General features: G+C 43.0%; 1 protein-coding gene across 1 annotated transcript in view; it reads left to right on the forward strand.

Annotated features, from left to right (window-relative positions):
• Positions 1–14,810, forward strand: part of cltca (clathrin, heavy chain a (Hc)) — a 48,328-nt gene extending 33,518 nt beyond the window's left edge. Inside the window, exons 15-30 of the mRNA XM_033649458.2 lie at positions 572–697; positions 799–941; positions 1,314–1,548; positions 1,674–1,796; positions 1,878–2,023; positions 4,052–4,235; positions 4,331–4,523; positions 5,849–6,006; positions 6,093–6,365; positions 6,746–7,063; positions 7,260–7,391; positions 7,667–7,777; positions 7,881–8,051; positions 8,148–8,369; positions 13,246–13,321; positions 13,523–14,810. Of these exons, the coding sequence (XP_033505349.2) occupies positions 572–697; positions 799–941; positions 1,314–1,548; positions 1,674–1,796; positions 1,878–2,023; positions 4,052–4,235; positions 4,331–4,523; positions 5,849–6,006; positions 6,093–6,365; positions 6,746–7,063; positions 7,260–7,391; positions 7,667–7,777; positions 7,881–8,051; positions 8,148–8,369; positions 13,246–13,321; positions 13,523–13,656 (2,745 nt within the window). The 3' untranslated portion in view covers positions 13,657–14,810. The remainder of the gene's footprint in view (positions 1–571; positions 698–798; positions 942–1,313; positions 1,549–1,673; positions 1,797–1,877; positions 2,024–4,051; positions 4,236–4,330; positions 4,524–5,848; positions 6,007–6,092; positions 6,366–6,745; positions 7,064–7,259; positions 7,392–7,666; positions 7,778–7,880; positions 8,052–8,147; positions 8,370–13,245; positions 13,322–13,522) is intronic.
• Positions 14,811–14,990: the final 180 nt, after the last annotated feature.

A 14,990-nucleotide genomic window follows, 5' to 3' on the forward strand; every position in this document is an offset into this window, starting at 1 on the left:
TGATTGAGTAAGCTGCAAAATTTATTTGTAAGGAATAAAAGAAACAACTTGTTACTGTCACTCTGTTGTCCTAAGGTCATTTTTATTTTAAATGAGTCAATTGTGCCCCTAAGTGGCGAAAATCCGGTATTACCGACTTGATGTGGTTTTTTTATAAAAACCGGACTGTTTTTTTTTTTTTTTTCTCATACCGACCCAACCCTACAGCCCGTTTTGCTGCTGCTGGCTGCCATGCTGTCTCTCAATACTGCCCCACTTAAAAGGCTATTGTTCCCATAAGCCACTTAGACACAAAAACACGGGAAACAGGTTGAAAAATACCAAACTTGCCCTTTTAAGGAGGGTTGACGTAGCTGGAAAATGATATCTTATATTTCGTTTTCAGTGACTGAGAATAAAAAGTCTATATTCTATATGAAAAATACATGTAAACACGTTCTAAGTGCAGTGGTAAAAGATCAACCCTGTTGCACAAAGGTTGGTTGATGTTGTGTGGCTTGTTTAGAGCAGTTTTGTTTGTTGTGTCTCTTACTGAACGTGGCCTCTATCCCTCCACTGTGTGTGACGACAGGAGGCCAAACTCACCGACCAGCTACCACTCATCATCGTCTGTGACCGCTTTGACTTTGTCCACGACCTGGTCCTCTACCTGTACCGCAACAACCTCCAAAAGTACATTGAGATCTATGTTCAGAAGGTAAGGCTCAATGGAGATGCATTCAAATGCATCACAATTACACTACATCCTCGTATTACAGTAATAAATTCATGGGTTTTATTGTTAAACGTGTGTCTCAGGTGAATCCCAGCCGTCTGCCTGTTGTGGTTGGTGGACTCTTAGACGTGGACTGCTCCGAGGATGTCATCAAGAGCCTGATCCTGGTCGTCAGGGGACAGTTCTCCACTGATGAGCTGGTTGCTGAGGTGGAAAAGAGGAACAGGTGCTGCAATATTCCACTTACATGTTTCATAACGTTACTAAGAAAAAGTTTTAAGTAATTTTGTTTTACCAGATAAGGGTGAAGTTTTGACTTCAAGTTCGAAAAGGTTAATCATCAAGAGAGAGTTAGCCAGTAGTCACAGTGATGTAGATCAATTAAGAGGTTTATTTAACTTGATTGTCTTACTTTCTGTAACTTTATTATAACAGTGATCTTACGAGGAATCTGTGACTTGCTAAGTCTAACACGGATCCCCACATGGAGAGCCGTGTTTATCTAGTGCTCCAAGTAGGGTTTGAATCGTGCTTCATCCCTATCTGACTGCTCACACTGCATCTCCGCAAACATCCTGACATACTTTTTCTCCTGCAGACTGAAGCTGCTGCTGCCCTGGCTGGAGTCTCGTATCCACGAAGGCTGCGAGGAACCCGCCACCCACAATGCTCTGGCCAAGATCTACATTGACAGCAACAACAACCCTGAACGCTTCCTGAGGGAGAACCCGTTCTACGACAGCCGCGTGGTGGGAAAGTACTGCGAGAAGAGAGACCCCCACCTTGCCTGTGTGGCCTACGAGAGGGGACAGTGTGACCAGGAGTTGATCAATGTGAGAATGAATTTTCGTTTGTGGATCTAAATTTCTCTTGTTCCACTGCACCTTTTTTGATGTAGTACGTTAAACCACCTTCACTGTAGCAGCAGGAATTCTAATTTTTGTTCTTTTCATATCAGGTCTGCAATGAGAACTCCCTGTTCAAGAGTTTGTCTCGCTACCTCGTGCGCCGTAAAGACCCTGACCTGTGGGCTAGTGTGCTGCTGGAGACCAACCCCTTCAGACGCCCACTCATTGACCAGGTAAAGTATACACAAAACAAGTGTTATCTCATTTATACAGCTCCCTAGTGCCTCTCTAAGCCTCTACTCCTCTGCCCTCAGGTGGTGCAGACAGCGCTGTCAGAAACCCAGGACCCAGAGGAAGTATCAGTCACAGTCAAGGCCTTCATGACCGCAGACCTGCCCAACGAGCTCATTGAGCTGCTGGAGAAGATTGTGTTGGACAACTCTGTCTTCAGTGAACACAGGTGTTTAGATGTAACACTTTTGTGTGTGTATGTGTGTGTGTTCCTATTGGGGAGGTCACAAAAGACAATATTTCAGTACCAAGTCAATGCCAAAATTCTGAAAACATTTCACCAGGGATGCAGTTCTTCTGAACCTGACGAGGGCAGAGGTAGCATTAACCAAATATTGTCCATCATTGGATTAATCTTTTTAATCAGTGATGTTAAAATCTGAAAGTTGTCCGCCATTTTGCCAGATTAGAACACTGAGGGTGATCTGCTGTAACTTTAAGTAATTCACACATTCACACACATTTATTAGCTATTGTCCAGTAATATCTATGATCTCACGTACAGTACAGGCCAAAAGTTTGGACACACCTTCTCATTCAATGCGTTTTCTTTATTTTCATGACTATTTACATTGTAGATTCTCACTGAAGGCATCAAAACTATGAATGAACACATGTGGAGTTATGTACTTAACAAAAAAAGGTGAAATAACTGAAAACATGTTTTATATTCTAGTTTCTTCAAAATAGCCACCCTTTGCTCTGATTACTGCTTTGCACACTCTTGGCATTCTCTCCATGAGCTTCAAGAGGTAGTCACCTGAAATGGTTTTCCAACAGTCTTGAAGGAGTTCCCAGAGGTGTTTAGCACTTGTTGGCCCCTTTGCCTTCACTCTGCGGTCCAGCTCACCCCAAACCATCTCGACTGGGTTCAGGTCCGGTGACTGTGGAGGCCAGGTCATCTGCCGCAGCACTCCATCACTCTCCTTCTTGGTCAAATAGCCCTTACACAGCCTGGAGGTGTGTTTGGGGTCATTGTCCTGTTGAAAAATAAATGATGGTCCAACTAAACGCAAACCGGATGGGATGGCATGTCGCTGCAGGATGCTGTGGTAGCCATGCTGGTTCAGTGTGCCTTCAATTTTGAATAAATCCCCAACAGTGTCACCAGCAAAACACCCCCACACCATCACACCTCCTCCTCCATGCTTCACAGTGGGAACCAGGCATGTGGAATCCATCCGTTCACCTTTTCTGCGTCTCACAAAGACACGGTGGTTGGAACCAAAGATCTCAAATTTGGACTCATCAGACCAAAGCACAGATTTCCACTGGTCTAATATCCATTCCTTGTGTTTCTTGGCCCAAACAAATCTCTTCTGCTTGTTGCCTCTCCTTAGCAGTGGTTTCCTAGCAGCTATTTGACCATGAAGGCTTGATTGGCGCAGTCTCCTCTTAACAGTTGTTCTAGAGATGGGTCTGCTGCTAGAACTCTGTGTGGCATTCATGTGGTCTCTGATCTGAGCTGCTGTTAACTTGCGATTTCTGAGGCTGGTGACTCGGATGAACTTATCCTCAGAAGCAGAGGTGACTCTTGGTCTTCCTTTCCTGGGTCGGTCCTCATGTGTGCCAGTTTCGTTGTAGCGCTTGATGGTTTTTGCGACTCCACTTGGGGACACATTTAAAGTTTTTGCAATTTTCCGAACTGACTGACCTTCATTTCTTAAAGTAATGATGGCCACTCGTTTTTCTTTAGTTAGCTGATTGGTTCTTGCCATAATATGAATTTAAACAGTTGTCCAATAGGGCTGTCGGCTGTGTATTAACCTGACTTCTGCACAACACAACTGATGGTCCCAACCCCATTGATAAAGCAAGAAATTCCACTAATTAACCCTGATAAGGCACACCTGTGAAGTGGAAACCATTTCAGGTGACTACCTCTTGAAGCTCATCGAGGGAATGCCAAGAGTGTGCAAAGCAGTAATCAGAGCAAAGGGTGGCTATTTTGAAGAAACTAGAATATAAAACATGTTTTCAGTTATTTCACCTTTTTTTGTTAAGTACATAACTCCACATGTGTTTATTCATAGTTTTGATGCCTTCAGTGAGAATCTACAATGTAAATAGTCATGAAAATAAAGAAAACGCATTGAATGAGAAGGTGTGTCCAAACTTTTGGCCTGTACTGTACATGACCTCGCTCATCAAAACTAAAGCTTGCTGAGGGGTTCATCTCTTCTCCTCTTTCCCACAGAAATCTGCAGAACCTGCTGATCCTCACTGCAATCAAGGCCGACCGTACCCGTGTGATGGAGTACATCAGCAGGCTAGACAACTACGACGCTCCCGACATCGCCAACATCGCCATCAGCAACGAGCTCTTCGAGGAGGCCTTTGCCATCTTCAAGAAGTTTGACGTCAACACCTCTGCTGTGCAGGTCAGTCATCAGCTCTCAAAAAACGAGGCTAATGCGTTATTGACTTGAGAAGCGTTGATGGTCTGTGTTTTTTTTGTTTTTTTTTTTTAACCTAGGTGCTGATCGAACATATTGGCAACCTGGACCGGGCCTATGAGTTTGCAGAGCGCTGCAATGAGCCGGCTGTGTGGAGCCAGCTGGCTAAGGCTCAGCTACAGAAGGACTTGGTAAAAGAGGCCATCGACTCCTACATCAAAGCCGATGATCCCTCTGCGTACATGGAGGTGGTCCAGGCTGCTGATAAGAGCGGTAAGGAGACTTCTTGAGGTCAAGGAAAGATGTCAGAGGGAAAAAAGCACCAGGCTTGGTTGAGATTTTACTGAAGGGGCAGTTCACCCCAGTATCATCATGCAGTAAGAAACGTGCGTCTACTGATGCACAACAGGCTCATGCTTGTGACAGCATGAGATTCAATCATCAGTGGTGTCCTCCTCGGCTGAGCTCAAACATTAGCTAGCTCAGTGATGCTATGTGAGCTAGCAGTAAATGCACGCTTCCTTTTGTACAGTAGGCAGGTGTAGTTTGGTAGAAATTAAATAGTTCCTACATGAAACTGCTCATAACAAGCTCTGTGGCATATCTTGAGTAACCAGGTCATGATTTCTGGAAAGAGACATCGCTGTTGAGTTTATTAAATGTAGTTTTTGGCACTTTGATCACCACAAGCCGAGTGCCATCTCTACGGCGAATATCTCCAACACTCTGCAACTCACCAAAATACTAGATGAATAAACAGCACTACAGGTAAGAGGGAAAATATGTATTTTTGAATTTCGGGGCAAACTGCCCCAGTAAGTTTATGAGTGAGGAGGAAAAGAATACCACTTAACTTATTGTGAGCAGATCGATCACTATGAATAAAAGGCAGGGTTCCAGAGAAAGCTGTTCGTTGTTTGCCAGCGTCACTTCGATTAAAAGCAATCAATATGAATCACATCAGCTGTGTTGTGGAGTTTGTTGTTTGAGTTTTATCCTTCATCCTGCTGATAGTTGCAGCTAATGCAGCAATTCTTTAGTGAAACTGCACACAGTCAGCATAAAATACAGTTGAGGCAGTGTTCTGCATCTAACAATAAGAATTAAAAGGTTAATGCAGAAACACAACAAGGGCTTAACCCCGTGAACTCTGCAGTAGAAGGGGTCCGCTCTTGTCTACATTGTTTTTATTTGCTTATTGTGTATCATTTTTTGAAGTATCTTCAAAACATTCATCTCCCTAAAATCTGTACAACCCAAGCTGAATGATATTTAAGTCAATAAACTGTAATAACTGATTAAAAACATTGAAATCGTGTCATAAATTGATCCAAAAGATTTGTAAATGTAGAGACACGTTGCGCAGGTTTTTCACCACACGTAGTATAGTGTAATGACATCATCATGAGCGTACAACATGATGACACGACAGAAAGAAGCCTTAGCTTTCTGCTGTAGAAAGAAGGAATGTTCTAGATATTGTGGTTTTCATCTTATATTGGTTGAAACAGGATCATGCAAACAACAATCTTTTGCCACCAGGACTGGGAAATACTGGCGGTTTTTAAAGGGTTAATATTACTGTCCATGTGTTTCAGGTAACTGGGAGGACTTGGTCAAATTCCTTCAGATGGCTCGTAAGAAGGCCCGTGAGTCCTACGTGGAGACAGAGCTCATCTTTGCCTTGGCCAAAACCAACCGCCTGGCTGAACTGGAAGAGTTCATCAACGGACCCAACAACGCTCACATCCAGCAGGTGAGCTTTGCTCTCATACATCCCTCCGTGAAGAGGCTGTCAGGTCAAGAATTAAACACGATGTCTTTATTGTATCTGTTCTGTAGGTTGGTGACCGCTGTTACGATGAGAAAATGTACGACGCCGCCAAGCTGCTCTACAACAACGTCTCCAACTTTGGTCGTCTGGCTTCGACTCTGGTGCACCTCGGGGAGTACCAGGCTGCTGTGGACGGCGCCCGGAAGGCCAACAGCACCCGCACCTGGAAGGAGGTGTGCTTCGCCTGCGTGGACGGAAAGGAGTTCAGACTTGCCCAGATGTGCGGCCTCCACATTGTGGTGCACGCTGATGAGCTGGAGGAGCTCATCAACTACTACCAGGTAAGAAGTCATTATAACGTCATTACCTCAAACAAAAAACCTTGTTAAACAAAATCCTCAGTTTGAATTAAGTGTTTCATTAAAGTGATTCATCAGATTAGATTCATTCGAGGTTTTCTTCTTGTTAAATGAACTTTCTGTAATGAGTAATATAAATATTGTTCTGTTATATAACATATAAAACTAACTGAAGCTTATTTACTGATGGGTCAAGAAGGAATCCAACAGGTCAAGCTTATGGTGAAGTTTTAGTGCACCCTCTGCTGGATCACAAGGCAAACTACTTCATAAAGTCTCTTTGGCTATTAGACTGTTAATTTTCATTCAGTCATACATAGACGCACATTTACCACATTCCATCCTCCCCTCTTCTCTCTCAGGACCGCGGTTACTTTGAGGAGCTGATCACCATGCTGGAGGCCGCCCTGGGGCTGGAGCGCGCTCACATGGGGATGTTCACAGAGCTGGCCATCCTGTACTCCAAGTTCAAGCCACAGAAGATGAGGGAGCATCTGGAGCTCTTCTGGTCCAGGGTCAACATCCCGAAGGTCCTGAGAGCAGCAGAGCAGGCTCACCTGTGGGCCGAGCTCGTCTTCCTGTACGACAAGTACGAGGAGTTCGACAACGCCATCATCACCATGATGAACCACCCTACAGATGCCTGGAAGGAGGGACAGTTCAAAGACATTATCACCAAGGTACAATTTAATCACTTGGCTTTTTTCCATGTCTCAAATTGTGATGTTGTGATTCTGTCTGAATAAGAAATACTCATCTGTCATTGGAGACAGTTTTATAAAATAAAATGTACTAGTCTCATATTGCACAATATTCCCTGCACCGGTGTTTAAGCTTATTCTTGTCTCTAATTGTTTTCCTCTGCACCCTGTGTAGGTGGCCAACGTAGAGCTGTACTACAAAGCCATCCAGTTCTATCTGGAGTTCAAGCCCTTGTTACTGAATGATTTGCTCATAGTGCTTTCTCCCAGACTGGACCACTCCCGTGCTGTCAACTTCTTCACCAAGGTACTCTTTAGAGAATTAACAGGAAATAATTGTCTAGAAATTCATCATGATCACTTGTTTTACACAAACTTCCTGCAGTTAAGCATTTGGGTTAATTGTACAGTGGTTTAATCGCTCCTGATAGGAGAATAAGCACGACCAACTGTTCATCATGCAGCACCTCAGAATATTTACCTAACGGTGGTGGATGGAAAAGATGAATTCACATTTCTTTTGCATATTTTCATGCTAAATTTGGATGGAGTGAGATGATCAGTGTTTGTGTGTGTCCACAGGTGAAACAGCTGCCTCTGGTCAAACCCTACCTGCGGTCAGTACAGAACCACAACAACAAATCAGTCAATGAAGCACTTAACAACCTCTTCATCACAGAGGAGGACTATCAGGTGAGAGAAGGCCTTTGACAGTGCTACTGAATGTTGTTAAATCTTTTGTTAATGTCATTCTTTGATTTAATACTCTCCCCTAATCCCGTCTCGCTCGCGTCAGGCACTGAGGACATCAATAGATGCCTACGACAACTTTGACAACATCTCACTGGCCCAGCGCCTGGAGAAGCACGAGCTGATTGAGTTCAGGAGAATCGCTGCTTACCTCTTCAAGGGCAACAACCGCTGGAAACAGAGTGTGGAGCTCTGCAAGAAAGACAAGCTCTATAAGGTTTATTTCTTTACTTTCTTTGTGAATGTTTCTGATGCACTGCCTTTATCGGCTTAGAACATTCCTGACCCTGCGTGTGCTGCGTCTCCCCTGCAGGACGCCATGCAGTATGCGTCAGAGTCCAAGGACATCGAGCTCGCAGAGGAGCTGCTGTCCTGGTTCCTACAGGAGGACAAGAAAGAATGTTTCGCCGCCTGCCTGTTCACCTGCTACGATCTGCTGCGGCCCGACGTGGTGCTGGAGACTGCCTGGAGGCACAACATCATGGACTTTTCTATGCCATACTTCATTCAGGTCATGAGGGAGTACCTCAGCAAGGTGGGTCAGCTCTTTTCAGGCTGGAGTTTAGTGCACTGAGGATATCTTGATATAAAAGAAGGCCGCACAGCCGCGCAGCACTGCTGTCATCCTGTCAGAGAATCAATATTGGCCATCGGTGAGTGTCTGTCGCCTTAGTTTTTGCGGCGCGTCCCAAACTGTTGCCACCAGTGGGCCAGTGTCTGCTTTTTTCCAGCCTGTTGAATTACTGGCGGAGCTGAACTGTCAGTCATTGACTGGCAGTTCAGCTCAGCACAAGAAGAGAAACAGAAGTGAGGAACGCAAACAGATGATTAATGAAACTTGTTATAAAAGTGAGATTATTCTTTTTAGCCATTGAGCTCTTTAGAAAAGTTTCATGATGTTTCGTGTTATTGTTCACTGGCGCATGGAAAATATCATCTATTCTTTCAGCATCAGGTTGTTTTTTTTTAATGTGCTAACTGGCTAATTAGAATCTTGAATTCGTCCTGTTGGTCCTTTGGTTCCTCTTTTTGAATGAAGAATACAGACTGTCACCGCCTGCTGGTGTGGAGAGTTAATTCCTCTCATGCAGGCACAGAATGTACGTACCACTTGGCCGTTGGCTGTAGTCTGCGGTGTGTTCAGGTGACACAACAGTATGGCTTCGTCACCACTATTTCTTTGATGTAGGTTTGGTGAATCTGTTCAAGAGAATGTCATGGTGGCTGCAACGGCAAATAATCAGAGCTTCTGGCATGTTTACACATATAAAATCCTAAGGGCGGAGACACATGCCACGTCTTTAACCATCTTGAAAAGCTAATATTGTGCCTACTCGGTGTCCGCTTACAAGGGTGCAGAGGCAGGTTGACCTGACATTGCTAAGTCAGCATAACTAGCACCACATCATTGCCGACTTAACCAGAAATCCTGAGTGCGGAGTTGATCTTCTTCCAGGCCTTGTTTGTGTTAAGTGTGTTTATAAGTGTGTTTTAGGCCTTAAAATATTGTTAGTGAGACAGATGTAATATTCTTTGTCGCCCTGCATTTAAATGGTGGAACTTCTCTTCCATATTTACATGGGACTTGGGCTGTCACACCCTGACAAATATGCACTTGGGAATGGTTGCATGCCGTGATGGTGTCACTCTCACTTTGGAGCGTGCCTTATGCGCATCTACACTGAAAACAATGGCGGCATCTCAACGGGCCTTTCTTGTATTCAGAATATGAAGATACTGCTGTTTTCTCTTTGACTCAAGTAACAATGGAAGGTATCAAATGAAGGACAAGGTTGTCTGTTTGCCAAATGTCTTCACGGGGGAATATTTTTAATTTTCTTTTCTATGCTGCACCTCTTCTCTTCCAGGTTGATGCAGTTAAGGAACAGGTGAAAGCTAAACGCTCTGTTTTTGATCTTTGAATTTTTAGCTTAGAAGACTGCGGCCTTGAGTGTGCATGATTTTAGCTACACTCTCACTTTGACACAGTCACTGAGACATGTTGCAAGCTGAAATTGTAGTTGTTTGGGAACTTTGTAGACAGTCTCTAAGAGGAAACTAACCTGTAGCCGTCTGCTGCAAGAATAGAGGATTGGAGAGTTTGTATTCCCTAAATTGACATTAGCCACATCTTGAAATCTGGCAATCACCTGCATGCACAAGCTGTTATCAGAAAAAAAATCAGTTGTGATTGGATGTAATAATTGAAATGATGGCCACCTGACCTACAGTGCCTCTGTAAGGGAACCAGTGAGTATGACAAGTTGCAAACTCCAGCACACTCACAACACATTTATTTCAGCAGCTAGATCAAGCACTGAAACGCCACAAGTAAGTAAGTGTATTTCTGTGACATAGACAGTGTGCTGGAGTTTGTTTACAACTTTGGGTCGTCCCTCTCCTATGCACCTGATAGATGTGAAAGGTGTTTTTCTGAGTTGTAAAGGACAAGAGAAAACAAGCTGCATTCTCTGAGTGAGAATTAAATCCTAGCGAACTCTGTATTCAGATTATTTGTTAAGGGCCGATAGTTCTCTTCTATCCCCTGCTTTAACAAACCAGCAGCAGACTGCAACAGAGATTAAACCAGAGTCCAAAGAAAGTCTACCCAGGGGAGTTTGATGGAGAAAATGCACTGTACACCGCAGCTTTAATCATGGTTGAAACATCTGTTTACTTTCTGAATTCATCATTTTGTTTTTCACTGGAAAAGCTTTAGAGATTATAATAAATTATCTGTAACGTCACTTAAATAATTTTTCATTTGTGTATCTATTACTCAGCCCACGTTGTGTTGAATTTGTGACAAAAACATTTTCTCTCACATGCCTCTGTAATGAACGAAGAATCCAAAAAAAGATGAAAATTCTTGATAAATTTAAATAAACAGGGACTGTGTTAAACAACAGCAAAACTATATCAAAACATTTACAAACTCCTGCAGTATAATCCAAGTCATATGTTCAGTAGACCTTTTCTGAATGAAAAGTGAAACTTATCTATGCTCTCTTCAAAGCTAGACTCAACTGACAAAAACTAATTTTACCTCACTGAAAACAGAAGCTGCTGCTCTGCTCCTGCCTCAGTCAATCAGTTAGTTAGTTAGTTTGTGTTATTGTGTGACTGTTTTAAAGTTTAGTTCAGATTCACCAAAGTCACACATTAACACTAACTAACCAATTGATAGAGGTAGTCGTCGACAGAAGCTCCTATTTTCAGTGAGGTAAAATTATTGTTTTTGTCAATGGAGTCTGGCTTTGAAGAGAGTATAGATTCTGAAGGTTTTATATCGTAAGGTTTTAGACAACATGCATGTGTTTGGGAAGTACTGAGCACATGACTGGATAAATGAGACTTGGATTATACTGTACAGGTTGGGTAAGAGTTTGTAAAGGGATGTTTTTATATAGTTTTGCTGTTAAATGTGGTCAGTTATGACTTGAAAAGAATTGTCACCATTGTTTGGATTCTTCGTGCACCATGGAGGCATGTGAGCAAAGTAGTCTTGACACCAATGTAACACAGAATGAGTAATGATATACAAATGTTCATTAAAGGTGCATTTCCTCACAGATATTAACACTGCACAATATGAAGCTGTTTTTTAAAGGTTGTGATGTATTAGCTGGTTTTGGGAATAAAGCATGCGTTGAAATGTCTCTTGCTGATATGTAGCAGTCTGGCTTTTGGTTGTGCCTGGCTTCCTGATGGGAGAACCTTCAGTTGTAGGGAGCACCTGGCCTGAGACTCACCCTCCTTCTCCTCCTCCCATACTGCATCTTAGTCCTGCAGCCTCTCACTCACAGAGCATGAGACTGTTTCTGTTTACGGTGAAGCTTCAGCTTATTGTAGATGTGTGCAGAGAATTAAATTTAAAGAGCTGCTGTTTTCTGACGAGGCATGGAGAAACTGAATGACAAATGCATTTATACAAGATGTGGAAGTGCACTGCTGAGCAAGCCCTTACTTTGAACTGTAGAAATAACCTGCATCCAGGTGCTGCTGCTTTTCCCTCGAGGGCCTGAATTGTACACTTTGCATATTGTCACATCTGACTTGCTGCCTGAAGAAGTTTTTTTTATTATTATTTTTATTTGTTTGTGGATTTATTTAAAGAATTGGCTGCTTTTATTTTTACTGTCAGGCCAGCCACCCAGACTTTAAGAGCAGAGGAAATGAAAATATGTTTAAAGCAGGGGTAGGCAGTTTAATTTTGGCTTCATTGGACAAAAATCCCATTATGGACTTTGAGCATGTTGTTATTCAAGTGGACTGAAAGAGCACTATACTTGTGCACCTCCTCTTGGCCCCTCCTCTGTTTTCAGGCCTTAGAAAATCTAGCCCATGACGGGAGACTTTGGCCAATCACAGGTCATTTTACAGAGAGGGTGTTCCTCTTGGCTGTTCTACACATGCATTTTCACATGCATGTCCCTTTAGTGAAAGTCTGATTCAATGGTGGAGAATCCTGCAGAGAGAGTCTAAAAGAGTCTGATAATAAACAAACTAAAATGCATGTCAGTATCACCAAAGTGTTTCAGAGATTGAGAGAAAATGTTGCCAATAATGTAGACTTCTGCTAACTGGAGCTAAAGGCTCACAGCTGCGGCCTCAAGTTGACATTTATACAGCTAAAGTTAGATAGAGCCTCAAATCTCCACCTCACTGCCCACCAACACAGACCACCTTGCTGTGAGGAGAGTGGGCAGCAGCTCTGGAGACGTTCCCCCAGTCAAATTCAGCAAGCGCAAACCCCAGCTCCGGGGGAACGGTCAGCCCCAACTCCCTGCCAGATCAGCAAACTTTCTGTTGCTGTAGTTACTAAAGTTAAACTGGAGCTGCTGCTGGTCATCAGCCTGCTGCGAGACCCGTCACTGAGGGGTTTGCGCTGGCTGAATTCAAGCCGCTACAGCTTACGACTGACAGTCCATCTGCGGAGTTGCAACTCCACAATGAAAAAATTATGAAGCATGTGCATATGCCCGTGGTCATCTGGTGGGAGGGGCTTAGGACAGAGAGAGGAGAGCTGCAGGAGGAAGATGTATTTATAAATTCTGCTCTTAATTTTTTCAGATTTCTGCCTACCCCAGCTTCAACTTTCTTTTTTGTTTTGTTCTTTATTAATTTGTTTAGCATTTCTTTTTAGACTTCTTCCTGTTTAAACTTAAGATCAGTACAAAATATGAAAATCTCTACATCCTGTCTGTATACTAGATAAAAGAGTGATCTTGACAGTTTTGTCTTGCTGCTGCGTGAAATCTGCTGTCAGCCCACACTGTTGTCAGAAAAGTTGTCACAGATTAGTTAACAAATAATGCAACACTTTTGTTTTTCTTTTTTTGTTTAGTATGTTGTTAACTTATTAATCGTTGTTGCTTTGCTCTAAATGTTCTGATTTCTTTGCTTTGCAGGTAGATAAACTAGAAACCTCAGAGTCCCTAAGAAAAGAGGAGGAGCAGGCAACAGAGACGCAACCCATCGTCTACGGTATGTCCTTTAAATGACATCAGCGCCCATGTCACTGTCATCAAAAGCATAGGCAGCAGTCCTCTCTTCAAAATCAGAAATACTTTATCAACTTTACTTTACTTCATGACCATATCAGAAGGTATTAAAATTATATAATTATACAAGTGGTTATTTTGGAGGTAAAGTGTTTGAAACGTTTCCTGTGTGTGTATCTTGCAGGCACACCTCAGCTGATGCTGACAGCGGGCCCCAGCGTACCCGTGCCCCCCCAGCCGGCTTACGGCTATGGCTACCAGGCGCCTGCAGGATACAGTCAGCCAGCAGCTCAGCCAGGCTTCGGCTACGGCATGTAAAGACCCCGACCCCTTCTCTCCACATGCAGGCTGGAGCAACCATCCATCCATCTCCCACAGTCCTTCACCAGACCATGAGTGTCTCTCTCTCTGACCTCTACAGGCAGCGGGGGGAATTACACACGACCCTTGTTTCTGTTTTTTTGTTTTTTTACTTTCCCCCTTTTTAAACTGTCATGAAGGACTCAGTTTTATTTCTGTTGTCAAAGAAAAAGATCGAATCACAAAGATTAATTTTCTCACATTCCGTGTTGACTAGATTAATTTTTCTTTTGTCTATTTTATTTGAATGGGAAATGGTTTATGTACAATGGGTGGGAGGGCTTGTGGGAAGAGCTAGTCCTCTTCTCAGTTTAAAAAAGAAAAGGTCTGTTGTGAAGCATCTGATTTGCACTCTGTAGTGAGAAGAAATTAATGTAGAACCTCTTCCTTTTGATGTGTGTGAGCAGCTTCTTCTGTCCGACTGTAAAATGCATTTAATTATTGTATATTCAGACACACACACACACACACACACACACACAAAACGCTACTATGTTCCTCTATATTTGAACATGAGACTGCCGCTACCATGACCACAATCCTGAAACACTACGTCGTGTCCCCGCACACACACTTCAGGGCTGTTTCTTGAAGAAAAACCCGAGAGAGTATTTTACACACAATTCCAGCTAAGCCTATGCAGGACTCTCCAAATAAGTTTGCATTCAGATGACATTTCCATGTGCTTTGAATACTGCTCTAATGTGGGACCATTCCACCTCAGGAGGGACTGCAGACCTGTTTGTGTTTGACTAACATGCCCCGTGCCCCCTCTCTATGCTGCGGTTTGTTTCTGCTGGATCTCATTTTAGGTGTGCAGGAGAGAGATTTTTCAGACTTGGGGGGTTGCCTTTAACCTTTTCAGTCAACCTGCTCATCCAGCTCAGAAACAGAATGACAGGACTTGTGGTAATTTGAAGTTTTTATCAAAGGCTTGCGTGTATACAGGAAATCAATCATTAACTCCTTTGAACTTATATTCTTATCTAAATTACCTTAGATTTAAATTGTGCACTTAAGATACTTGATTGTGCATAATCAGGATCATAATGAATGAAACAGCGGTTTTGTTTTCCACTTAAAAAAAAAAATAAAGGCTTCTTGTTTGTCAAGAACAGTCTGATTGTGTCTTAAATATATGATGTCGTGCAGTGTTCCCCCAGTCAGGAAATTCCTGGCCCTAACAAAATGTTTTGGAAAAGTTTTGACTGCGCTTTATCTCGGCTGTTGTTTAAAATATGTTCATAAAGTGGCTTTAAAAGGTCTTCAATTTAAATCCTTTATACCAGGTG

Source organism: Epinephelus lanceolatus, chromosome 11 (assembly GCF_041903045.1).
Source record: "Epinephelus lanceolatus isolate andai-2023 chromosome 11, ASM4190304v1, whole genome shotgun sequence".
In the NCBI taxonomy this organism is placed as follows: Eukaryota; Metazoa; Chordata; class Actinopteri; order Perciformes; family Serranidae; genus Epinephelus; species Epinephelus lanceolatus.